This window comes from Dipodomys spectabilis, unplaced genomic scaffold, assembly GCF_019054845.1.
Source record: "Dipodomys spectabilis isolate Male_0828 unplaced genomic scaffold, ASM1905484v1 ptg000015l, whole genome shotgun sequence".
Taxonomy (NCBI): Eukaryota; Metazoa; Chordata; class Mammalia; order Rodentia; family Heteromyidae; genus Dipodomys; species Dipodomys spectabilis.
Window position 1 is genome coordinate 287,185 of NW_024870692.1, and position 25,970 is coordinate 313,154.

A 25,970-nucleotide genomic window follows, 5' to 3' on the forward strand; every position below is an offset into this window, starting at 1 on the left:
TAGGCTTAAAGTGGTAGAGCCTAGCTTTGAGCAAAATAACTCAGTGACAGCACCCAGGCCCTGAGTTTAAACCCCATGACAGACAAAAAAAAAAAAAAAAATGTTCCTTTACTGATTATGAGCTACTGTCACTATATTTTGGGGCAAACAAAACAAGGCTCAAATCTCAATCCAGGTCCAATAGTTTTTTTTTTTTTTTTTGTTAGTCATGGGGCTTGAACTCTTCAGCTCTAGGTGACCGCTCTACCGCTTAAGCCACAGTGCCACTTCCGGGTTTCTGGTTTCTGAGTGGCTTACTGGAGATAAGAGTCTCATGGAATTTCCTGCCCAGGCTGGCTTTGAACTGTGATCCTCAGATCTCAGCCTCCTGAGTAGCTAGGTTTACAGGCATGAGCCACTGACTCCTGGCCAACCTAGCTTTCCTGTCTTAAAATCTAACTGGAAAAAAAATCTCAGTTTAGCCAAATCACTCTCTCTATATACATTATATAAAGTATACTAGTAATATGCACTATATATAGTGTATAGTGTATATATAGTGTACATTACTAGTATACTTGTCTCATATATATATATCTATAAATATATACACGCATATAGTGTATATTACCTGTATATTCCTGTGTAGCATCAAGTGGATCAATCCAGACAGTAACACTCTCAGCTGGTACCTCTTTTGGAGTAGTTATTTCCTTCAGGATATCCTCAGGAATCTTATGATCCCATAAGATAACCTCCTTATCAGTTGCATCCACATGTTCCTCAGTGTTTATCTGCACCAAAAATTGTGAACAGTTGAAAAATGAGAAAAATAGAAAATATGAAAGAAGAAATGTTAGCCAGAAATAACAGAAACAAATTCTTAATTTTATTTCAGGGCATTCACTGTAAAATAAAAATATATAAAAATAAAATTACAGTGGCATTTGTCTTTAAATATTTTCAGTCAATTTTTTGCTTAATAGAGAGAATTCAAATGCAGACAAAATGAAACTAAGCATCAAAGAAGGAAGGAATGGGGCTGGGAAGGTGGCTCAGTGGTAGAGCGCTTGCCTTGCATGCTCGAGGCCCTGGGTTCGATTCCTCAGCCCCACATAAGCAAAAAGAAAAAAGCTGGAAGTGGCACTGTGGCTCAAGTGGTAGAGTGATATAGCCTTGAGCTGAAGAACTGAGGGACAGCGCCCAGGCCCAGAGTTCAGGCCCCACGACCAGACCAAAAAAAAAAAAAAAAGAAGGAAGGAATTTAAAGCTTAGTGGTGGTTTATTGAGGAAAAAAAAAATACATATATAAAGGTTGGGCGTGGTAGCACCACCTCTAATCCTGGCACTTTAGAGGCGGAGGCAGGCAGAGCACAAGTACCAGGTCAGCAGGCTATATAGCAAGACCTTGTCTCCAAACAAATAAAAACAAAAAATTAAAAACAAGCAAAATAAAATATTTAATGTTCTAAAATATGAAAATAATTACTGTTTTGGAATACTGAATATAACTGTAGTTAAGAGATTCAAAGAAGACTTAAAAGGAGCAAAGTGACATGAACTTTACAAAAAGCAATGTAACTTAAAAATAGAAAATTGCAAATGGTAAAGGGAAAAAATGCTCTAGGAAAGTGATTATACCTTTAGCACATAAGGAAAAGCAAATCTAGAAAATTGAAGGTTATAATAAGCTATATTATAAAATATAAGGTTGAAATAAGCAATCAAATAGATATAAAAATGGTATCGTTTAACTATACAGCAAGGACATTTCACAGGATAATGAGGTAAAATCAAATTTTTTGTTTTATATAGCAGGAGACAAAATTAAGACAAAATAAATGGTTTACTTATGGATATGTAAAAGTGTAGAGTATATGAATATATATATATTCTATTAAGAATGCATACATTAGAGATTTCTTTAAACTGAGTTACGGGGCTGAGAAGGTGAGTGGTAAAGTGCTTGCCTTGCATGCATGAGGCCCTGAGTTCGATTTCTCAGCACCACATAAGCAGAAAAAGCCGGAAGTGGTGCTGTGGCTCAAGTGGTAGAGTGTCAGCCTTGATCTGAAGAGTTGAGGGACAGCGCACAGGCCCAGAGTTCAGGCCCCACAACCGACAAAAAACAGTAACAAAAACAAAAAACTGAGTTACTTCTCAACCTTGATATAATGGACAATTTCAACTGGGTAATTTATTGTAGAGGTATCTTGTGCACTGAAGAATGTTTAAAAGCATTCCTGGCTAAATAATAGAATCTAATAGATACTAACAGCACCATCCCTAATTTTTTTAAAGAACTTTGCGGGGTGCTGGAGTTTTGGACTGTACACCTTGTGTTTGCTAGGCAGATACTCTACCACTTGAGCCATCCCCCAATCCCTTTAATTTGTGGATAAGGTCTCATTATTTTTGCTCAGAGGCCATCTATGGACCTCAATCCTCCAATCTTTGTTTTTTTGTTTTTTGTTTTTTTCCACCTTGAGCCACAGCATCACTTCTGGCTTTTTCTCAATGGTTTATTGGAGATAATTGTCACTAAGAAGCTATTCTTGCCCAGGCTGGCTTTGAATCACGATCCTCAGATCTCAGCCTCCTGAATAACTAGGAATTTCTGTCTCTTAAGTAACTGGAATTATAAATGTGTCCTACTATGCCTTGCCCCATCCCTTAGTTTTGACAACCAAACATATCTTGACATTGTCAAGTATGTCCCTGCTCTGTCTTTTGTACAGAACACTGCTAAGTAGTAAGCTTATCGGTAGGTACATAGTCTCATTTGTAAGTTAATGAGTTTTCAAAGTGTTTAGAACTCAATTTACCTTTAGAAATTAGGATATACCCAGTGTAGCAAATCTAATAATTTATTACATTTTAATAGTTAATAAAAACCTGTCAAGACGGGCACCGGTGGCTCACACCTGTAATCCTAGCTACTCAGGAGGCTGAGATCTGAGGATCATGGTTCAAAACCAGCCCGGGCAGGAAAGTCTGTGAGATTCTATCTCCAATAAACCACTAGAAAACCGGAAGTGGCGCTGTGGCTCAAGCAGTACAGCGTTCACCTTGAGCTGAAGAGCGCAGGGACAGCGCCCAAGCCCAGAGTTCAAGCCCCATGACTGACAAAAAACCAAAACAAAAGAAAACAAAAACCTGTCAATCCTATTTCAAATACTGGCTCCATTAAAAGATTTTCTTTTTTCTTTAATTATAAGATACACACATAAGAAAAATGCTCCCCAAAAGATTTCAGTTAAAGGCTTAACATTTGAAGGAAGAAAGCTGTTGGGGTCTTTTACTTTCTGACAAGATCTTTTTCTAGGTTTTGCTTTTTTTATTTTTTCTTTTTGTTGGTCCTGGGTCTTGAATTCTGAGCCTGGGTGCTATCTCTCAGCTCTTCAGCTCAAGGTAAGCGCTCTACCACTTGAACCACAGTGCCACTTCTCGCTTTTTCTGTTTGTTTATGTGGTGCTGAGGAATTGAGCCCAGGGCCTCATGTATGCAAAGCAAGCACTGTACCACTGAGCCACCTTCCCAGCTTCTAGGTCTTTTTTAATACTGCACGATGCCATACTGTGCCAGAGTGATTACAGCACTAAGAGCACACTAGTAAAAAGGCACTAAGAGCATAAAACTCAGCAGCTACTAGCAATAACTGGAAGATTTCAACTGGTCACTGAACAGCTTAGAAATAGTAGTATTCCATAAATATTAAGTCACAAAATATTTCTTAATACTGAACCCAAGTATTTGTTAACTCAGTAACTATTTATTGACTGATAACTATATAAGTAAATATCCATTAACTGATAAATGGATAACTATATTATGATATACCCATTAACTGATAAATGGTAACTATATTATGATATATCCATTAGGTCATTCAGCCATAAATGAAGGACTGAAATGAGTGGAGATGAAGTACTGAGTCCTGAAGGAACACTGACGAACCTCTGCTTTCTAAAAGAAGTCAGGTACAAGATACTAAATACTTATATGGTCATATGTACAAAGCTTTTGACCTTTTCTGCTTGTCCTAGACATATACTAGTTATTGCAAATAAGGGAAACCATGGGACCTATGTTTTTTTGGGCCTGCCTTACTTCACTTAATATAAAATGATGTTAACTGAAATGAACTCCAAGACAGGGACATAAGTAATTTTTTTTCTTGCTATTGTTTTTAACATACTTATGAGGTACTATGTGATTTTTCTGTTTCCTTTGTATGTTCTTTCCCCATGGTATCAACCCTGTTTTCACTGTATTTGATTCTGGTGCCCTGCATCTTGTATACATATTTTTCTAATTTGGGGAGGAGAAGGGAAAAAACAAACTGCTTAAATAGGGATATGGGTTGACCCATTTTAACCATGAGATGTACAAGACACTATGTTGAAAATGAACTTTACAACTTGTGGGAGGGAGGGAAGGAGGCACTGGAGAAGTGGGGAGGTGGGGAGGGAAGGGATGGTAGGGGAAAAACAAAGGAGGTAACAATGCTTGATAGGAAATGTACTCTTACCTTACTCATGTAACTGTACCCCCTCTGTACATTATTTTTACAATAAAAAATATTAAAAAGATACTAAATACTTACTATATGATTCTACTAATGACAAAAGTAGGTACGGCTATAAAGGCAGATAGCAGATTAGTAGCTGTCTGGGGAAAGGATTAATAAGAATGATTAATAGTGAGTGGGTGGGCACAAGGATATCACTAAAGTGATGAAGTATTCTAAAACTTACCAATGATGACAGTTGTGTGATTTGTCAAATCTAGTTAAAAATTACTAAATTATAGACAGCAAATTATATGATATATTGACTTTCCTACAATAAAGAAGACAAGAAAGAGGAGGAACAAGAAGACAAAGAAGAAAGCAGCAGCCAGACAAGATGGTGTAATTCCATCACCTGTAATCCCATTATCCAGGAAGCTAAAGGTAGGATTATGAAGTAAGCCTGGGCTAAACAGAGACCCTCTGTCAAAACACCAATAATAAATAAAGAAAAAAAAGAGAGGGTATCTAAGGAAGCTCTTGTAGAAAAGGAGCCTGGCATGAATTCTGGCATTCTAGCTCACCGAGTAACAACTGTAGACCCTATGATAGGAGTATGCCTGGTATGTTCCCTAGACAGCAAAGAGGCAAGCAGCAGAGAGGCAGTTAATGAGAAAGACACAGGACAGAGGTCAGAGGAGTAATGGAATCCAGATGGTAAAGGACCTTGTAGGCCACAATACAGAGCCATCTGCTTCCTATCATAGCATCTATTATAAATATGCAGAGGGTCCTAATGATTGTAGCAAGCTGGAAGGAGGTAGAAGGATGTGGGGAGGTACAAAAAAGATAAATAAAATGAAATAAAACCATAAATAAAATCAAATAGATGGAATAAAACCATAATGTCCAGCTGATTACCTGGGCAATGAGAAAATACAAAGAACCTGAATAAAAATTTAAACAATTTATAATTATATAATAAAATTTCTAGTTAAGATATTAATTGCATTTGTACATATCAGTAGCAAATTTTTAATTTTCAAAACAGAAAATCATGTGCTGGGTGCCAGTGGCTCATGCTTGTAATCCCAGATATTCATGAGGCTAAAAGGATCTATGGATCATAGTTGGAAGCTAGCCTGGGCAGGAAAGCCTGTGAGACTTCTATCTCCAATTAAGTACTAAAAAGGTCAAAAGTAAAGCTGTGGCTCAAGTGGTAGTATACTAGTCTTAAGCAAAAATTAAAAATAAAAACAAACAAATCCCCACAAAACCCCCACAAAAAACAAAAACAAAAATACAAAACAAAACAACTCAGGGACAGTGCTCAAATCCTGAGTTCAAGCTCTAGGGCAGGCACCAAAAATAAGAAAACCATGTAAGCTAATAACAAAAATAAACTATCTGGAAATAAAGTTTATGCAAGACATATGGAAAAAATAAAACCTCTTTATAAGGCACTTACACAAACCTACATAAAAGTAAAGCTTAATTTTAATATAAAGACTTAAAAAATGTCAATTCTCCCATAATAAACCTCAAAGTTATTGCAACTCTAATCAAAATACTCAGGTTTTGTTTGTTTTTCACTTCTCAGAAATTGGAAAAGCCACTCCAAAACTTACATAATATAGCAAAAATACAAAAGTCACAATATTTTTAAGTAAGGTAAAAATATGCAGACATCAAGACTTAATCTTGTAGCATTCTAGTTCAGAATCAGAATAAGATACATATATATACTGAATGATTTCAGTAATAACATCAAAAGAAACAGATAAAATAATGAGTCTCAGAAAAGTTGAAGCATTTCATAAATCTTGTGCAGTGTAGGTTACAAAAATAACAATACCCCATCATTGTAGAACTTTATTTGAATAAGATCACTGAGAATCAAGAAGAAAGACAAGAACATTAACTCAATTACAAACCTGCTTTTGTGCAACTTCTTTTACTACTACCATCTACCAATAAAAAATCCATGGTCCACCAGTATACACAGCCTTTGTGGTATACACTAAATTCAAAACCTTTTTAAATTAACTCTTTTTAACTAACAATGCATATGAAATGAGTAAGTCCTGAAAAATCTACTTCCCAGTTTTAAGTACATATGCACAACATTCTGGGGAAAAAAAAGGCTAGTTTAAGCTATTATAATCTAATATGAATTCTTAGCCTTCAACAGTGTACTGAATCACTGACTCATTCATTCAACAACTATTTTATAACTACCACACATTGAACTCTTTTGGGCACTAAAATACATTAATGAACCAAAGAAAAATTTCTAGCTTTCCAGAGCTTCCCTTCTTAAACAAGCAATCTGACTCTTCTTAAAGCTGACCATGTCACTCCAAGTTAAATATTCCAATGGTTCTCATTATTCAGATAAAATCCAGACTCCTTATCATCATGATCAGGATCAACAGATGATCTGAAGCCAGGAACAACTATTCTGTACCTCTCTCCACATGCAAACTTACTTTCTGCACTCCAGACTTAACCACTGGCCTCAGAGGCATTTGTACTTTTTGTACCCTTCTCACATACATATCCCCTAGGTTTCTGTATCGTGGGCTACTTTGTATCATCCAGATCTTAGTTCAAATGACAGCATCTCATATGGCCTTCTCTGACTACCAAGGGTAAAGTAAGATCTCCAGATGCTCTTCCCATATGTTTTCTTTCTCAAAGCTTGTAGTATCTAAAATGATCAGTTCTCCAAGAGTTTTATTACTGAAAATTTTCTTCATTTGCTTCATTAGTATAATCCTCATTCCCACTGTCTATACCAAAGTAGATGTTCAGTAAAAATCTCCCCCCCCCACCATCTTCCCTCAGGCTTTCTTGCTCAGCTGGCAGCTTACCACTTGAACCACACCTCCAGCCTAGTTTTTGCTGGTTGTTTTTGGAGGTGGAATCTTGTGGACTTTTCTGTCTGAGCTGACTTCAACCCTCTGTGTCTTAATTTGAGTAGTTCAGATGACAGACTTGAATCACTAGCACTTGGCTAATAAACATTTCTTGATTGAGGCTCTTATTCTAGCTGCAGTACTTTTTTTCATTTCTTCTTCATAATCTTCTACTGTTTACTCTGCTTTCCTTATGCTTACTGCCTATTTATCTTTCAAAGACTTCAACAAGGAAAGGCAGTGTGAGAAATCAACTGCAACCTTACAAAAAGCTTGCATTACATCTACTTATAGACAATAGCCTCAACCAATCACCACCTTTATGCTGCCTTGCCCATTCACAAAGCCCAGTGGGAGGAATGAAAAATGAGGCTTTTAGAGAACCTATGATTTTTGCGGGGTAACATGAAAAGCTTCTAGAAATCAGAAAACTGCAAATTGAGCTTAAGATCTACTCATATATTATGCCTCATGTTGGATCTATGTATGGCCAACTGTCTAAACGTTCCTTAGGCTTTTCTTAATTTGTAAGCATACCAAGTGAGTGCCCGCCCCCCTTTTTGTAGGTCATGGGGCTTGAACTCTGGGCCTGGGCACTATCTCTGAGCTGTTCTTCAGCTGAAGGCAAGCACTCTACCACCTAACCCACAGTGCCATTTCCAATTTTCTGGTGGTTTATTGGAGATAAAAGTCTCATGGACTTTCCTACCCTGGCTGGCGTTGAATTATGATCCTCAGATCTCAGCCTCCTGAGTAGCTAGGATTACAAGTGTGAGTCATTTGTGCCTGGCTTGGATCTCTCTTTTTTTAACTTGTCTCCTATCTAAACATATCTATAGCTCACAAATCCAGTTCTCTTTTCCTTTCTGGGCATATGGTAAATTATAGTCCCTATCTTCTTTGCAGTCAGAGACACATGACAAAGGATCTAGATAATGAAATGTGGACAGAAAATGTGAAATATGGACAAAATGTGGATGCACATCTTGGCTAAGGCTGAAATCAAGTTTTAAATCTCTTCTCTTTGCCTGCCATGAACAAGATCATAGAGTCACAGTCACGGCATATAGGACAGCTACCTTGGACTATGTTAGAATTCCAAGATTTGTGGTTGCTTTAGTTCTACCTACTCAGACTTTCCAGGCTAATGCATTTTCTCTTTTATTTAATGTAAATATTCCTAAGCAGTTTAAAAGCCAGAAGAAATGCATATAAGTACTTCATGTCAGTTTGATTCTCTTATTTCTAATTTAACTATAGATCAACAATTCTGGGGGATTGGAGCAAATAATCTCACATATGAGTTGGAAAGTAGGGAAAATACATGAAATAAGAAAAAAAACATGAAGAATGTTAGGTCCAGGTTCGAAGAGGAAAGGAAGCACAGCCTAGAGAAGGCATTGTTAAGTATGCGGCCAGGTAGAGAAGCCTGTAATTTGCAAATGGAAAGTTTCATGCACATGGTAGGCAAAACCCAAGCAAGGGCATGCCAAGGCTCAATAATCACTTACTGAATACTAAGGTTATTTAAATATTTTATTTACTTTTGTTGTTGTTGTTGTGGGGCTTAACTCAGGGCCTGGGCATTGTCCCTGAGCTCCATTTCTCAAGACTAGCACTCTATACCACTTTGAGCCACAGCTCCACTTTGGTTTTTGGTAGTTTACTGGAGATAAGAGTCTCACAGGGACTTTTCTGCCCAGGCTGGCTTCAAACTTTGATCCTCAGATCTTAGCCTCCTGTAGGATTACAGGTGTGAGCCACCAGCTCCTGGCTTTTTTATTTTTTGTCAATTATGGGGGTTTGAACCCAGGGCCTGGATGTTGTCCCTAAGCTATTTCACTTAAGGCTAGCACTCTACCACTTGAGCCACAGTGACACTTCTGGTTTTCTGGTAGTTAACTGGAGATAAGAGTTTCATGGACATTCTTGCCTGGACTGCTTATAGCAAATGAACATACTCTACTGTCTTATTATCTTAAAAATAAATACCACGTACCACACACATGCACAAAACAAAAACTATCTTCCCTTAATTTAACACCATTGCCAACTTCCTTAGAAGTCAAATTTCTTAAAGGACTTACCTTTACATAATGTTTCCATTCCTTACCTTTCCCCATTTTCAATTTTGCTTCCTCCACATCATGCCACCAAGAAAGCTTTCACAAAGATGGCCAATGATATAGTACAGAACTATGATGAAGAGATTAATTATAGATTTCCTGTGTTCAAAGTAGGTATGAGAGTAAAACTGAGTATAGTCCTTAACACTAAGTGAGCGTTGAATAAACACTGACTGCTATTATTCTTGGTAAATGATGCTTTTAGTTTTCATTATCCTTCCTTGGTCCCAGGCATTGATTTTCCCCTAGCCTTTATATGCTCTCCCTACACAATCCTGTCCAAACTAGTTTCCATTAACATGGCAACACAGATGACTACTAAATTGTACTTCCAATTTAGAAGTCTCTTGACAGCCTTACTCATATATATTCAACTACCTCCTTAACATCTCCCCTTGGACACACCAAAGACATCTCTAACAAAAGTCTAAAATGACCCTCATAATCTAACCCTCCATCCTGTCATTACCACACACCTCCCTTTTTATTTTTATTTAGATTTTTTTTTTTCCGGAGGTAGGGTGGGGGTGCTGGGGATGCGCTTCACACATTATAAGCACACACTATCATTGGGCTACACCTCCAGCCAAAAGTGCTTATCTTTTTTTAAAGACCCCTTTCTAATGCAACTATTTTTCTCTTTACCATATCTTTCCTACAAATACAATCCTAATTTGAAGAACACTGTCTCTCACTGAAGTAATCTCTTTAACCAGGGTCCCTGTATTCACTTTTCTCACTCCAAACTATCCCCAAGTATGTACTCTTAGTACTTCCATTTCTTCAAAACATCTTTAAAGTTATAAGTACACTTTTGTCATTCCTCTTATACTGCTTGTACTCAGAAGACAGGTGTGTGCGAGATGATTCTCAATGAATCACAGTGAGCCTACGGTGGTTTTCTAGTGTGTAATCATTGTATATTGGTTAGCCCCTCCAACTATCAATTCCTTTATCGGCAAAACAAAGGTTACATTTCTTAACCTACATTGTTCTACAGATCAATTAATAATGACATTAAAAAGTTTAGTTACAGAGCCAGGCGCTGGTGGCTCATGCCTGTAATCCTAGCTACTGAGGAAGCTGAGATCTGAGGATCACGGTTCAAAGCCAGCACGGGCAGAAGAGTCCTTGGACTCTTATCTCCAATAAACCACTAGAAAACCAGAAGAGGTGCTGTGGCTTAAGCGGTAGAGTGCTCGCCTTGAGCTGAAGAGCACAGGGATAGCACCCAAGCCCAGAGTTCAAGCTCCACAACCAACAAAAAAAAAAGTTAGTTACTTGCTAAAAGCTTGCCTTGAGTTTGATCTTCTCCCAAATGGACTATTCTCACAATCTCCTAATTGGTCTCAATCATGTCCAAATACCCAAAGAATAGAGTATGGCATATTACAGGCCTCAAGAAAAATTAGCTTAAGTCTGGCTTCTTTTTGGTATACCAGTATTAAAGATCACATTCAAACTCCTTCTTCCTAATCATTTCCACTGATTCTTCCCAAAGTGTATCAAACCAATAGATGAGTTCATTGCAATACTTGAATTTGTTGTGTGTTAAATCTGTTGGGAGTGCTCCTTTGAACTAGGTGGATTTTGTTTTGTTTTTTGTCTATAGTGCTTATATCTGTACCTATTAAGAGTTATCTTGATTTTGCAGAAGAGGAAGAAATAGCCAGGACCTAAGCTGGTGACTAGACAGGAGGTAAACAAAGGTATTCTCTGCACTGTATTAGTGCTTCTTAACAGTTCCAGCCATCACTTCAATTGAAAGAAATGAGTTAAACTCCCATCCCTCAAACCAAGAAAGGTACTGCCCCAACTTTCTGCTACCAATTAGTAATACTAGGTTTAATCTTCAAATAAGTTACTGTCAAATAAACAAGCTGAGGGCAGAATCCTCATAGATGGAGTCCCATACACATCAAATAGAAGTAATAATCTTAAATTTGTCCTGTGACTACAAACCTATCCCACAAAACTACATTCATCCTTCAGTTTTATCATTATCCACAAGGATATAATCAGGGAACATGTCATAAAAATGGCTACTGTTACTACTACTTTGATACTGAGCCATCAGGCATCCTCAATTGCTTAGGAGTAAGACCAGCTTCTCTGAAGGTACACTCAAGACCTATGACTTGAGAAAGAATGAGCAATCCAAGGTCAAATTTGACTTTTGTTGGGATAGTATATACTTCTCTTGAAGTCAATCTGGTCACCAACTGACAAATTGGGTCATATTAATTCTGTTATAAAGGTTGTCTTATGTATTCTAGGATGTTTCCTCTCTACCCACTGGCTGCTAGTTAAGATTCCATCCCTGGCTGTGACAGCCAAAGATTTCTGTAGACATTGTCAAATAAATATTTCTTAGGGGAACAAAACTGTCTCCAAGTATTCTAGAATGACTCCTGGTATATCTTTTACTGATGAAAGAATATTAACTGGTGAAGCTCAGACTTTAAGACATCAAAGTAATGAGAGAAAGAAAATAGATCTCTCTCATTTGTACAGGACATGGGCTTTTTTTTTTCTTTTGCAAGAGTACTTGTGGTTTCTCAATGGTCATTTTCCATTAGGAAATAAACTAAGTGGAATATGATTAAGTTAGTTAACAAAGCCTTTGGGGTGAGGCTCCAAAAACAACTAAGCATTGAAGGTTGTGCATCTGGTCATTAGGGGAGAGGAGGAAAAAAAGAAAAAAAAAAAATCTGAGTCTCTACTTAGAGGCCTGCAACATCTGACCTCTACTCTAGCCTCATAAAACTAGGGTAAAAGGAGATAGGCCAATATGACACCATCTCTACTCTGACACTAAAATCAAACACAACTTCCTCTCTGCCACTAATCAAAACCCAACCTGAACACTAAAGATGCACATACAAACATTCAAACAAAAAAGTCATTTTCAAGCCGGGTGCTGGTGGCTCATGCCTGTAATCCTAGCTACTCAGGAGGCTGAGATCTGAGGATCGCGGTTCAAAGCCAGCCCGGGCAGTAGAGACCGTGAGACTCCTATCTCCAATAAAAAAAACCACCAGAAAACCGGAAGTGGCGCTATAGCTCAAGTGGTAGAGCGCTTGCCTTGAGCTGAAAAGCACAGGGACAGCGCCCAGGCCCAGAGTTCAAGCCCCACAACCAACCAAAAAAAAAAAAGTCATTTTCCTAGATTTTAAATCTGCAAACCCAAAACTTCAGCTTTTATGGTTAATATAATGCTACACACTATCTTTGGCAGCTATTTTCTTGTTGGCCATTGAGTTCAAGCTCTAAGTACATGCATACATACATAGAGACACATACTTTGCTTGCTAAGGTGCACTATTTGTACCTTTAAGCTTCTATAGCTCTATATCCCCCCCATCTCACTCCCAGGAAGTTATAGTATAACTTTTAAGTAGTCTTCAAATAGTCTAGCTAAAATGAAGAGCTACAAAGCTAACGTATGCTGTAGACTACTGTTATGTTCGTCAAGATTTCCCATTTGACAGTGTGCTTTTTTTGATAGTTCTGGGATCTGAACTCAAGACGTCAAGTACACTAAGCAGGGGCTTAGCCACACCGCTAGTCTACTTTTTGCTTTAGTTACTTTTCAGATAGGGTCTTGCCAGGGCTGTCCTTGGACCAAGATCCTCTTATCCTCCTCCATAGCTACCATTACAGGCATGATCAACTATACTCAGACATACCCCATTTGGAAAGTGGGAGCATAAATGAAATTTACTTAAAGTTGCTGGAATGATCAAATGTAGCCAATATCCAGCCACCTAGAATATACTGTTAGATGCAAACAAAGATAAGTATTATTTGAGATGGTAAAGCAGAGTAAAGAAGAAGCGAAAGCAGATATACGCAAGGGTTTTATTTGAAAAGACATTTGAAAAAAATTATGTTAATGCCAATCACATCTGGTAGGTAATGTTTCATGTGGGAAAAATGAAAGAAAGGAAGTGTTAGGGCAAGTAGATGGGCAAAGGAGAAAAGAAAGACAGAGTCCAAGCCTATGAGGAGGGTTACATAAGACAAATGCTACAGAGACAATAGTCTCCTAATCTTCCTAGAACAATAAAAGGTCAGATATGTTCCACAGAAGCTTGGGTTTACTTATCACTGTTTATTTAATTAACAAAATTCCATTGGAAACACTTTTTGTTTCTAGTAGCTAAACCTACTAGTAGGTAACACTATGCACAAGCTACATTATGTTAAACTCTTCCTCTGGAACCACAACACTTTCAAAAGAAAAAACTTTAAAGTACATTCCACTGAAGGATAGCTCCATCGATGAATTCCAGAAATATTTAGTAACAGATTCAAAATGTCTGGATTTCCTTAAGAAAACATCAACTGCTCCAGAAACCAAAGAAAAGGTAAATGTCATTTAAATTTCATTCTCTGATGTAAATAGAGAATGTAAATCAAGTGCAAAGCAGGGATTCATGGCTGAAATGAATTTGCTGGGAAGCATATTTCCAGATGTTTCCTTTTAGGGTCCGAACTATATGCCGTTAAGGAGGTCTTAATTAAGAAGACCCGGTCCCCCAAATGCTCTGACACTACCATCTCTGCAATAAGATTCCTAACAGTTCTTTACCCCCTTCCTAATGAAATCAAGGCAGAGCCCAGGCCTGCGGAGGTTCTAGTCCATCCCCTTCATTTACCCAACAACCTGGGTCAATTCATTTCTTCAGCCTCTGGGCATCCCATCCCACCCAAAGGCCAGATCTCACAGTCCTGGGTACTCACAGCTGATGCACAACCAGTTTGATTCTCCAAAAGAGCCTGGCATACAGATCTTCTAGTTAAGTAATCTCCATGACCCCGCACCTTAAACTTCCTCACCTCAGTTTCTCCATCTGCTAAATGGGCGCAGCGAGGAGTCCGATCCCAGGGTCCCACCGCCCCCGGGCACCGAGGCCCGCGCCCCGCGCCCTCCCCGCCCGCGCCCACCTGCACGCTGGGGAAGGCGGTCTTGAGCAGGTAGAACATCTTGCGGTTGGACAGAACGTCGCCGCTGGTCATCTTGTCGTCGGCTCCCTCGCGCGTCTTCCCCTTGGACTTCTCGTGGAGGACATTGCTCTCGCGGACGCGCCGCACCTCGTCGCCGCCACGCACCGCCGCCAGCACCGACACCGCCAGCATCTCGCGCAAATCCACCACGGCGCCCGCGTCGGCCGCGGCTGCGGGCCCCGCCGCGCCCAGCTCGGCGCCCAGGCCGAAGAGACTGAAGCGGCCGGCCAGGAAGCCCGAGTAGAGATGGTAGAGCACGCCGAGCCCCAGCAGGCAGAACACCGCCACCCCCAGCGGGGACAGGCGGATGCCCATGGGGGCCATGGTGCGGGAGCCCGGGCGCTCCGGGCGGCGGCCCTCTCAGGCCTCCCCGCGCCCGCCGCCGCCGCCGCCGCCGCCGCGCTCCGGGCCGGTGCCGCGTGCACTTACGCCGGCGCCCGCTCCCCGGCGGCCGCGCGCCCCATCGCTCCCTCCCGGAGCCGCTCCTCCAAGACCGCGAGCGCCGCTCCCGCGCGCCCCGACTTCCCCGGGGAACGCGGTCGGGATCGCTCCGCCGGCCCCGGCAGGTCGGACTTCCACGTTAGCCAACGACCGAGAGGTGAAAGGGTAGCGTGGGTGTGTATCCGGGTTACGCAGGGGGCGGGGCGAGGTCGGGGGCGGGGCGCGCCATGCCCCGCCTCCAGACCTGGGTGGGGCGGGGCTGGGGGGCCCCGGGCTCCGGCCGCGCGCGGGGCTGAGCTGAGGTCTTACCTGGGGCCGCCTGCGGTGCGGGTTTTCCCTGCAGTGCTGGGGGCTGTGATTGGTTCACGCAGGAAGCAGTACTGAGGGGTGTTTCGATGAAATCTTCCCTTGTACCACACGTGTGGGTGGACTGAAGTCGTGGTGGCAGTGTGGTCACGCTCAGAGTACTGAGGAACGTTGGAAAAGAGAGAAAGCCTTTTTGAGAGATCTAATGAGCCTTGTCCACCAGCCTGGGCTTAGACACGAGTCCATACTTTTAATTGCCTCCCTGTCCTTCCAGGCCGGGGGAGGTGTGGCGGGGGAGGGGGGGGGATGGATTTCTTTGACTCCTTGTAACGGCCTCTGTGTGTGTGTGTGTCTGTGTGTGTGTGTGTGTGTGTGTGTCTCTGTGTCTGTCTGTCTGTGTGTGTCTGTGTGTGTCTGTGTGTCTGTGTGTGTCTGTGTGTCTGTGTGCCCCCGCCAGAATAAATCATCCTTTGAGATACTGAAAAAGCATGCCTTGGCCCTGTAACCTAGCCACTTGTATCTGTGTAGATTTTCCCATTTGCCTCCACCCACCAGAACACATCATCTCCTAAAAAACGGAAAAAGCATAGCTTGATCTGCGTTTCCCTTAATGAAGTAAACTTGGCAAACTTTTCTCATTCTCACTGATCGTTTAGTCCTTCCCTCCTCCCAGAAGTCAAGAGAAGGGTAGAATGGCTTGACGAAGTCCGCTTGATTTTTAAAGGTTGTCCCGAGATAGTAGATCTAAAATGCAAAATCTTTGAGTCAATAAATGCCCACCAAATGTGCCACAATAGAGGCATATTCCGAAGAAGTAAAGCCTTCTATCATTCCACTAATCTTAGAAAAGTAGTAGTTATTAAATTTGAGTAAGTTATTTTTTTCTTTTTTCTTTCTTTTTTTTTTTTTGGTCGGTCATGGGGCTTGAACTCTGGGTGCTGTCTGAAGTCTGAGCGCTGTTCCTCAGCTCTTCAGCTCAAGGCTACTGCTCTACCACTTGAGCCATAGCGCCACTCCCGGTTTTCTGGTGGTTTTTAGGAGATAAAGTTTCCCGGCCTTTCTTGCCTGGGCTGGCTTTGAACTGTGATCCTCAGATCTCAGCCTCCTGAGTAGCTAGGAATACAGGCGTGAACCAAGGGCACCTGGCTACAGTTTCACTCTTAAATGTTACAACGTTTATATGCAATTAACAAAATGCAGCCCATTGTATTGTTTATAATTTTAGAACATTTAAGTAAGATTTAATATTAACCACCTCAAAAATTGGAACTATACAGAAGTTCTGAATACCATTGCTAAGCAGGATTTGTATAGCCTGATCTTCATACTTCCTTAAAAATTGGGAAATCTCTAGAATTTGCATGTATTTATACAGATAAAATCAATATTGACTATTCATCCCTTGCTTTCCCTGCCAGCTTTTTATAAGTAGCTTAAAAAAAAAGCACAGCACAAAATGAAGTATAAATGAATCATGGAAAGGGCAGTGTTAGTGTTACAACACCAGAACTTAAGGAGCTTGCATCTTCTTTCTGTTAACAACAGTATCACAATTAAGCAAAACTGCTTACACAAGAACTCTGGAATACAGGTAAAGATCAGATTGTGATATACAAATAGAACTACCTTAGATTGCACTGTGGCATCACCAAAAGACTTGAGGTCATGAGGAGGAGATAGCAAAAGCTCTGGAGCATTTCAACTACAGGAGAAAATACCAAGACATATGAAAAGATTATAAATTTTAGCTCTAAGAGGTGCTCTGCATTGATAATATTGTTAACATTCAATTATTAAGAGAACCTATGCAAAGAAGAAAACATTAATTACATATGGATTTGTGGAGTGAGTGGGTACTGGGAATAGATTCTTAAGCCTTACCCCAGCTAAGGCAAGAGCTCTACAACTGAGCAAAACTGATCATCTAAGAGATTACATTACACAATGGGTTGATACAAGCAAGAAACCTTGAAACTGCAACTGGTGATTATACTTAAAGCAAAGCCCTTGCCTTTTTTTTTGTAGAGGTGGGTACATGAACTTACGTTCACATCCTTTAAGTTCAAATGTGTAAGGTGTCTAGACTTTATTCTAGAGTTCCCACTTTGAAATTTCTCAATTAACTGGCATTCCATTATATCAGGCAGAGGACCCCTTCTGAATATTTACATTTGATTTCATTACAAGTCCCACCTTTCCTCATGTTTTCCACCACACTCGCTTTTGAAACATTATTAGAATCTTAAATGGTGAGAATACTTTGGCTCGACTCCAAATTTACCCTGGAAAACCACTAAAAATTTCAAATAGTTACTTTACTTGTACTTCCCTTTGAACAGTGAGTACATTGAGGGCAATATGATTTATGAATGTCTAGTTGAGCCTTTGCCAAAAGTGATTCTAGTATCTTCCCGAAAAAAGAAAACAAAAACCAAATTCATAGCATTTTCTTATTTAAAATATAAATCTTTTAAGAAGAATATTTCTTCCATCGTCTTCCTTTAAGAATTTCCTACATTTTTACATTATAGAAATAATAATTCCAGGAAGTGGCGCTGTAGCTCAAGTGGTAGAGCGCTCGCCTTGTGTTGAAGAGCTGAGGGACAACGCCCAGGCCCAGAGTTCAAGCCCCACGACCGACAAAAAAAAAACAACAAAAAAAAACTATACAGAAATAATAATTCCACTTTTCAATAGATACAGTACTTTTTTCTGCTATTATCTTTGGCAGGTAATGATATTTGATAACCGTTTCTTTCATAGAGCAAGACTGTGGGCAATCTGTTTCTGAAACTTGGTCTATATCTTTTAACATTATTTTCTTCAACATTTAGAATTAAATAAATTTTTCTATTAATGTAAAGGGATATATTAGCATTATAATGTTCCTCTATATCCCTGATCTTAGCAGTAGCTTTTTGCCAAATAGAGGGAATATTTAGGTATTGTCATGAGAAAATTGAACATAATTTCATTCCCTAATTCATATGTACCACATGAAGTCAGATAGATAAGCAAGATTCTATAGTAGTAGAAACCCCAAAAGCACGCTCAGCCACTGTAGGGTCATTCTGTGTCTCAGGTCTTATAAAACTGTTATGCTCATCGGATCTGGAAGCAGGTTGTGAATGACTCATTGGTACAAAGAATACAGACGTAGTTCACTTACCACTTTTTCATACAGGTATCATGTTCATGCCATCACTAAGAGCTCCAATTTGGTCATCATCTTGGCTGTATTTCACGTGAAATTGCCTCTGTCAGAGTTGTCCTTGGATCTGGTCAGGTAATTTCAGCCAGGTATCATTATTTCTTTTATTTGCCATCTACACATGGGAAAAGCCAGAGGGAAAAGTAATGGGCTGAATTGTTTTCACCTGCAAGGAGATATGAGGGGTATGACCCTTGCTGCTTATCTGATAAACTCTCTCAGAACATTCTGATATGCCTCATGACAAAGCAACACCTGTTGAATGAAAATCAAATCTGAAATGTAGAAAGATTATAGCACTAAATAGAGAATTTCGCTCCACCTATTGATTTTTATAGGTGATTAGACTGAGTTACCCAATAGCCAAACCAGATCAACAACTCCAGTCTTCCACTTTCTACTTAGCACAATTTCCATCCAATGCCCACATATATATAACAATACCATCCTAAGGAAGCTACTAGACCATTAACCTGCAGAACACAGAGCTTGACTATTTCAACCTATAATACAACACTTGCTCCATTGGTGATGATCTCTCCCTCTCTCTGCCCATTTTTTCTCTCTTTTAGTTTTTATGTCCAATTAAATTACTTAGATTTTTCATATAATCAAATTCAGAATGCATTTAAATTTATCCCAGCTCTTAAAGGCTTCTGAATAATACCACTCAATTAACTAATTGTACCTGTCTGTCCTAAGGCTTGAATTCAGGGCCTGGGTCCTGTTCTTGAGCTTTTGTGTTCAAAGCTAGAGCTCTACCACTTGAGCCACAGCTCCACTTCCAGGTGGTTAATTGGAGATAAGAGTCTCATGGACTTTTCTGTCCGAGTTGGCTTGGAACCATGATCCTCAGATCTCAGCCACCTAAGTAGATACTAAGAAGATAGGATTACAGATGTGAGCTACTGGCATCCAGCGCTCTCTCTCTCTCTCTCTCTCTCTCTCTCTCTCTCTCTCTCTCTCTCCATATATAAAATTCTCTCAATCTCTCTCCCCCCCTCTTTCTCAGCTTATACTAGTTATTCAGGGAGGTATTTATTGTTATTATCCCATATTTTCAATATTCTATTCAATCTCACCCCTGTCATCACTCTTCAGACCTAACTCCTCCCTCAAATGTCAACAGGTAGCATTATTCTTCCCCAACCTTCTGTTGAGCAACAGCTTTCACTGAAGCTCTATATTCTTTTTACATATATACTTGCAATGCTTTTCAAAAGTATTCACTCTTTATCCTACCACTTAATTTTAAATGTACTCCTATTTCTACTTTATGAACCACTTATTAGTGAGATCAGAAATCTTTCCTTGATGAATTCTGGTTTTATTCTTATTTTTTAAATCAGGTTTTTGAGACCACAATAACCAGGAAGCTTCCCTGGCCACAGCATTCATTGGCTTTATTCTACCTGGGCTTGCTTCTATAACGAAAGTTTGGCTACAACCTTAGATGGATCACAGCAGGCCTCTCCCTGGCTACCTGGCTGTCCTAATTGACAGCGAGTTGTAGAAAATACCCATGGCTTATTCTTGTTTAGTGCTTGGCACATGCACAAGAAATGGTTTATAAAGCATTTTGTTCATTTCGTCCTATTTATTTGCCATTATCAGTTCTCCAGGTTTCTTATCCATCCTCATTCTTTCTTTTTTTTTCTTTCCTTTTTTTTTTGTCTGGTCTGTCATGGGGCTTTAACTCAGGAACTAGGCACTGTCCCTGAGCTTTTTTGTTCAAGGCTAGCATTCTACAACTTGGAGCCACAGCTGCACTAAAAGTTTTCTGGTAGTTAGTTGGAGATAAAAGTTTCAAGGACTGGGCTGGGAAGGTGGCTCAGTGGTAGAGCGCTTGCCTTGCAATGCATGAAGCCCTGGGTTCAATTCCTCAACATCACATAAGCCAAAAAAAGAAAAAAAAGCCGGAAGTGGCTCTGTGGCTCAAGTGGTAGAGCGCTAGCCTTGAGCTGAAGAGCTGAGGGACAGCGCCCAGGCCCAGAGTTCAGGCCCCACAACCAGACCCCCCAAAAAAGTTTCAAGGATTTTCCCTGGCTGTCTGCCTTCAAACTGCCTCCTTATCATTCATTATTTCTTATCTCTTCTTATCTCCACATTAACAAAACAAAGCTGATAATCTTTCAGACACAAAAGATTATCAAAATATAGCAAAAAAAAAAAAAAATAGAGTAAGAGCCAGATAATGGTGACTCTTAATCTTAGCTATTCAGGAGGCTGATATCTGAGGATCAGGAGATTCTAAACCAGCCTGGGTAAGAAAATCCAGGAGACTCAACTCCAATTAACAGCCAGAAAACCAGAAGTAGAGCTGTGGCTCAAAGTGGTAGAACATTATCTTGGAGTGTAAAAGCTCAGGGACAGTGCCCAGGCCCTGAGTTCAAGCCTCTGGACCAACAATAAACAAACAAACAAACAAATATTAAATAAATGTAAGAGGAAGTGAGAGGTAGAGGTTACTATATTTAATTGCATTTGTGTATCTCTTTCTAATTACATTCAGAATGTTCTTTCCACCTACAAGGAAATGCCAATTAGCATGATATATATTTGGAGACATGGAGTAGACATTTCTTTGACATAAAAAAAAATATCAACAAAGCAAGAGACTCTTGCTGTTGGCTCTTCATAAGTGAGCAGAAAAGGTAAACAGACTGACGTTAACGATTTCTGATTCTTCAGAATGCTAGCATAGAAATACCAAGAAAGTTGAACTACTTTAGATTAAATAACCCTAGGGGATATTCATGTTACCATATTCATTTTAGATGCTAACATCTCTCTTCATATTCAAAAAAAGAGCCAAGTGTACCAAGGACCTGGGAGAAAAGGATTGAATGCAAGGGGGCTCAAGGGACAGGTAGAGGAATGGAAGCATTCTACAGTATGATTATAAGGTGGCTGCCTTATGTACATTTGCCAAAATTTAACAGTTGAACACTTGGAATTGGTGAATTTTAGCATATAAATTATATTCCTCCAACTGATGTTTTAAAAGGAAGAAAGGAAAGAATGAAGTGGGTCAGGGATAAATAGAGGAAGGAAATGAAGAAAAGGAAGAGAAGGGAGGAGAAGGGAAACAAGGAATAAAGGACTGAGTCTTTTATACAACAAGTCTTGTATGTGATGCTAATATAAAACTTTGGAGATAAATGATGATGGACTTGACATCTGTATTTCTACAGTTGTCAAATTATAACTATAAATCCAAATGAGTTGTCCTGGTGCCATGTTTTCAGAAGTTTAGAAATGTTTATTGCTGTCTAGCATGGTCTACAGACTCATTCTACCCATGTATTTATGAAGGTGGAAATAAATTCAGAATAAGGGGTGGAGGCTAAGTATGGATGGCTAGGAAACAGGAGAATCTATATTCCTTTTAAAAGGGTACATGAGAAACTAGTACAGACCCTTAGTCTGGCTGGATTTGTGGCCTATGGTTATTCAAAGGTCGACCTCGATAAGAAAACCTAGAACAACATTTAAAAGAGAGTCATGTGTATATGTCAGTCCTAGCAAAGTTTTAGCCAGTTTGACAGAGGAGACAAATACACACTAAGGTATTTGGTATTTGCTTCCTAACTGGGGAACTTAAGCAGACTTCAACAAAAACTGCAGCATCTCGGAAGAGATCCTGAGGCTGAGTCTAAAGAGAAAACAAAGATTAAAAAAAAAGAAGTGTTCTGTTTTCCTTAACTGATTTGAGACTTGTAACAAAGAATGTTATTTTTATCAAAAGAACTTATTTTCCCTTCTGCTATACACTTTCTCTTCTTTGCCTACCCAAATCTAAGCAGTGTCCTGGGCCCCCTAACTTTGGCTTTCTTCCCACTGTTGCCTACCCTTATCATCCATTGTCTGACTTTCTATTGTGCTCATCTTTACTGTCCAGTTGAGCATTGTATTATCTTAATTATTTATTCCCAGCATTCATCACACTCCCCAACCATGACGTGGCCTTACACAAACAAATCAAAACCGTGAAGCATCTAAACAGATCCTTTGCCTCAAATTCTCATTTTTTTAACTTGCCTTTCTTGCACATTCTGAAAGCTACATTTTTCTTTCCAATCTATCTTCCTGAGACCCTTAAAGTCCCTTCCTTGAGGACATGGAATTGGATGAGTCTGCTTGACCCAGTGGCTATTGGGTTGGCTGACAGGTAGAGGCTTCCTGTATCACCATGCCCAGAAGTTGCCTGGCAAACTGGCCATGCTGATATGGGTTTTCCTTCTCTGTATCCTCTCACCTTTCCAGGCTTTTACTTTGGTTTCTGGGCCACTATTTTGTGGCATACTTGGGACTACTCATTACCAAGGCCGACATAACTTCCAACTGCCCTCTCTAAAAGTTCTGACTTTGGGGGCAGCTCCCATATTCCTCTTTCATCATGGCTGATCTGACTAGCATGACAAAGCTGAGCCAGTTAGTAAAAGCACGTTCTTAACACATGTTTTAAACAGAAGCCCTTTTTTTTGGTAAATTATACTGATCATTTTTTCAAGGATTTACAGTTTTCCTTTATAACTTCATCAGAATCTTCCCCAGACATGCCTAAATATCATTGTTGATTGATTATATCGTACTTTGTGATGTGAGAGAGGGAGATAGGTAGAGGAAAGAAGAGGAGGAAAAGGACTAAAAAGAGAGAGAGAAGAGTAGAATAAAAAAGAGAAGGATTAACTGCACATTAACTATGTGCCGCAGGATTTTAACTGTACTATTTTAATTGTCTTAGAATTTTGTATGAGACATACAAGATGTAAGCAAGGATCTGAAGGATGTATCCATTCTTAGAATATAACCAGAGAGAATTAATTGAACCTTACGATTTACTGTCAAGGTCTCAAAAAATCTATTCCATCATTCTCTTCCACCTATATCAAGGAGGTGGGTGAGCATGGATTTTGTTAAAGCAAGCTTCTGACTGACAGATTCCTTGACATCACAATGCTTCTTTCATCTTTACCTTTGATGGAATAAAGAGTTTGGATTTGTTGGGAGTGGGGATTGGCAGTTCTAGGAAGGGTTTTGAAAAGGCATAAAGCATACAAAACAAAAACGTTCTCTGTAGTGCAGAATCACAGAGTATAGAAAAGTGAGACCTGGAAAGTCCAACTCAAAAGAGAGGCATAAATTGAGTAGCTCTAGATCATAGAGTCAAGGGTAAAGCATAGAGCAAAATACTAAGGTTTTTGCTCCAGACACAGTGACTGCAGTGTCCTAGTCTGTCTGGTGTTCTCTATGAGGTCTGCCTGCTTACTAGGCCATGGTGATTGAGACAGAGGGCTTTGGTTATGAGACATTGCCATAGACTAAACAGCAGTTCACACCCACCCAGAATATAGGGTTGAAATTCAGCAGGGAGAATAAGCATTGGAGGTCTTCAGAGACCCTCCAAAATGTCCCCAAGAGAGAATAACAATTTGGGCTTTTAATATCCAGATCACAGTAGAACCAGACCAAGACCATCATATAATCCCTTCTGTATCCCACTAGTTTTCCTCCCTCTGCTGGAGCCAGTTATGAGAGAATGAAAAGTCATTTATGCTGCCCCCTATTCCTTTATAGGTTTCTGGGTCTGAGACCAGATTAAATGGCATGGAGAAATTAAACTAAATGTGAGCACTACCTTTGGTATGAATTTTATAATTTATCTACATACTAAGTATTTGGAAAACATAGATTTAAAATATATTTCTTTTTTCTTTCCTTTTGTGCCAGTCCTGGGACTTGAACTCAGGGCTTGGGAGCTGTCCTTGAGGATTTTTTTTTAATTAAGTTTTTTATTGTGAAAATACTGTACAAAGGGGTTACAGTTACATAAGCAAGGTCATGAGTACATTATCCAGCATTGTTGCCTCCTCCTTTGCTTTTCCCCTACCATCCCTTCCCTCCCTCCTCTTCAGGTACACCCCTCTACCCACCCCACCCACCTAAATTGTAAAGTTTTTGCTCTACAACTTGAGCCACACCTCTACTTTCAGCTTTTTTGGTAGTTAATTGGAAATAAGAATCTTATAGGTTTTCCTTCTTGGGATGACTTCAAACCACAATCATGAGATCTCAGTCTCGTGAGTAGGTAGGATTACAGAGATGGGCCATCAGTGTCGGCCTAAAATATATTTCTTAATTTTAAAGTATTAAGGTTGAAGACATCCCATGCTTATGGATACAAAGACATAATATTCCCAACATATCACTTTTTCCTAACTTGACCTATAGATTCAATACTACCACTTCTCCAAAACTCCCAGTAACTTATTTTGTAGTTACCAATGAGCTAAAACTTACATAGAGAGTCAAAAAATGCTATATTGAAAAAGAACCAATTTGAGAGATAGACTTCTGATTTCAAGACTTACTATAAAACTTAGTTAATTAACATTCTGTAATACTGATTATAGAATTAACAAAGAGATCAATGGGACAGAATAAAAAGCACAGAAATAAACCCATATTAGTAAATCAGTAATATTTGACAATGGAGCAAAGACAAAATAATAGAGCAAAGAGAGCATTTACAACAATGGTACTGGAACAACTGGATATCTGTATACAAAAACCCAGAGAGAATCCAAATATATACATTAAAATAATTCAATCTTAGCTGTACAATATGAATGGAAATTTCTTGAGGATACACAGAAGAGAGTTTATGAACTTGGAGATGACTTTTAAAATACAACACCAAAGGCTTGATCCATTAAAGAAAGAATTAATAAACTACACTTAATTAGAGTTAAACATTTATGCACTGTAACAATAATGTCAAGAGAAGAAAGAAATCACAGGCTGGGAGAGAGTTTTTGCAAAAGATATATTTGCTATGGAACTGTCATCCAAATACATAAAGAACTCTGAGAACATAGCAGTAAGAAACCAAACTAAAAATAGGTGAAAGTAAGCTGGAGCATGACACATTCCTGTAATCCCAGCCCACAGAAGGCTTGGGCAGGAGGACCATGGTTGCAAGGCTAGCATGAACTACATACAAAGACCTGCAAAAACAAAATAAAAACTGGCCCCAAACACTAACGACACCAAATCACAAAAGAAAAGAAAGAATTGGCAAGTAAGCATGTTTCATATCCTATGTCATGAGCAAAATGCAAATTAAAACACTGATTTAGGGGCTGGGAAGGTGGCTCAGTGGTAGAGCGCTTGCCTTGCATACATGAGGCCCTGGGTTCGATTCCTCAGCACCACATAAGCAAAAAGAAAAAAGCCAGAAGTGGCGCAAGTGGTATAGCTCTAGCCTTGAGCTGAAGAGCTGAAAGACAGCGCCCAGGCCCAGAGTTGCCCAGAGTTCAAGTCCCACGACCAGACCCCCCCCCAAAAAAAAAAAAACCAAAACACTGATTTATCATTACAAAACTACAAGAATGGCACAAATCCAAAACACAGACAAACATCAGTGAGGATATGGGACAAATGCATTTATTGTTGGTAGAAGTACA

General features: G+C 39.6%; 1 protein-coding gene across 1 annotated transcript in view; it reads right to left on the reverse strand.

The window, feature by feature from the left end:
- Positions 1-14,921, reverse strand: part of Bpnt2 (3'(2'), 5'-bisphosphate nucleotidase 2) — a 30,116-nt gene extending 15,195 nt beyond the window's left edge. Inside the window, exons 1-2 of the mRNA XM_042666019.1 lie at positions 14,484-14,921; positions 611-773 (exon numbers count right to left, since the gene is read on the reverse strand). Coding sequence (XP_042521953.1) covers positions 611-773; positions 14,484-14,867 — 547 coding nt within the window. The 5' untranslated portion in view covers positions 14,868-14,921. The remainder of the gene's footprint in view (positions 1-610; positions 774-14,483) is intronic.
- Positions 14,922-25,970: the final 11,049 nt, after the last annotated feature.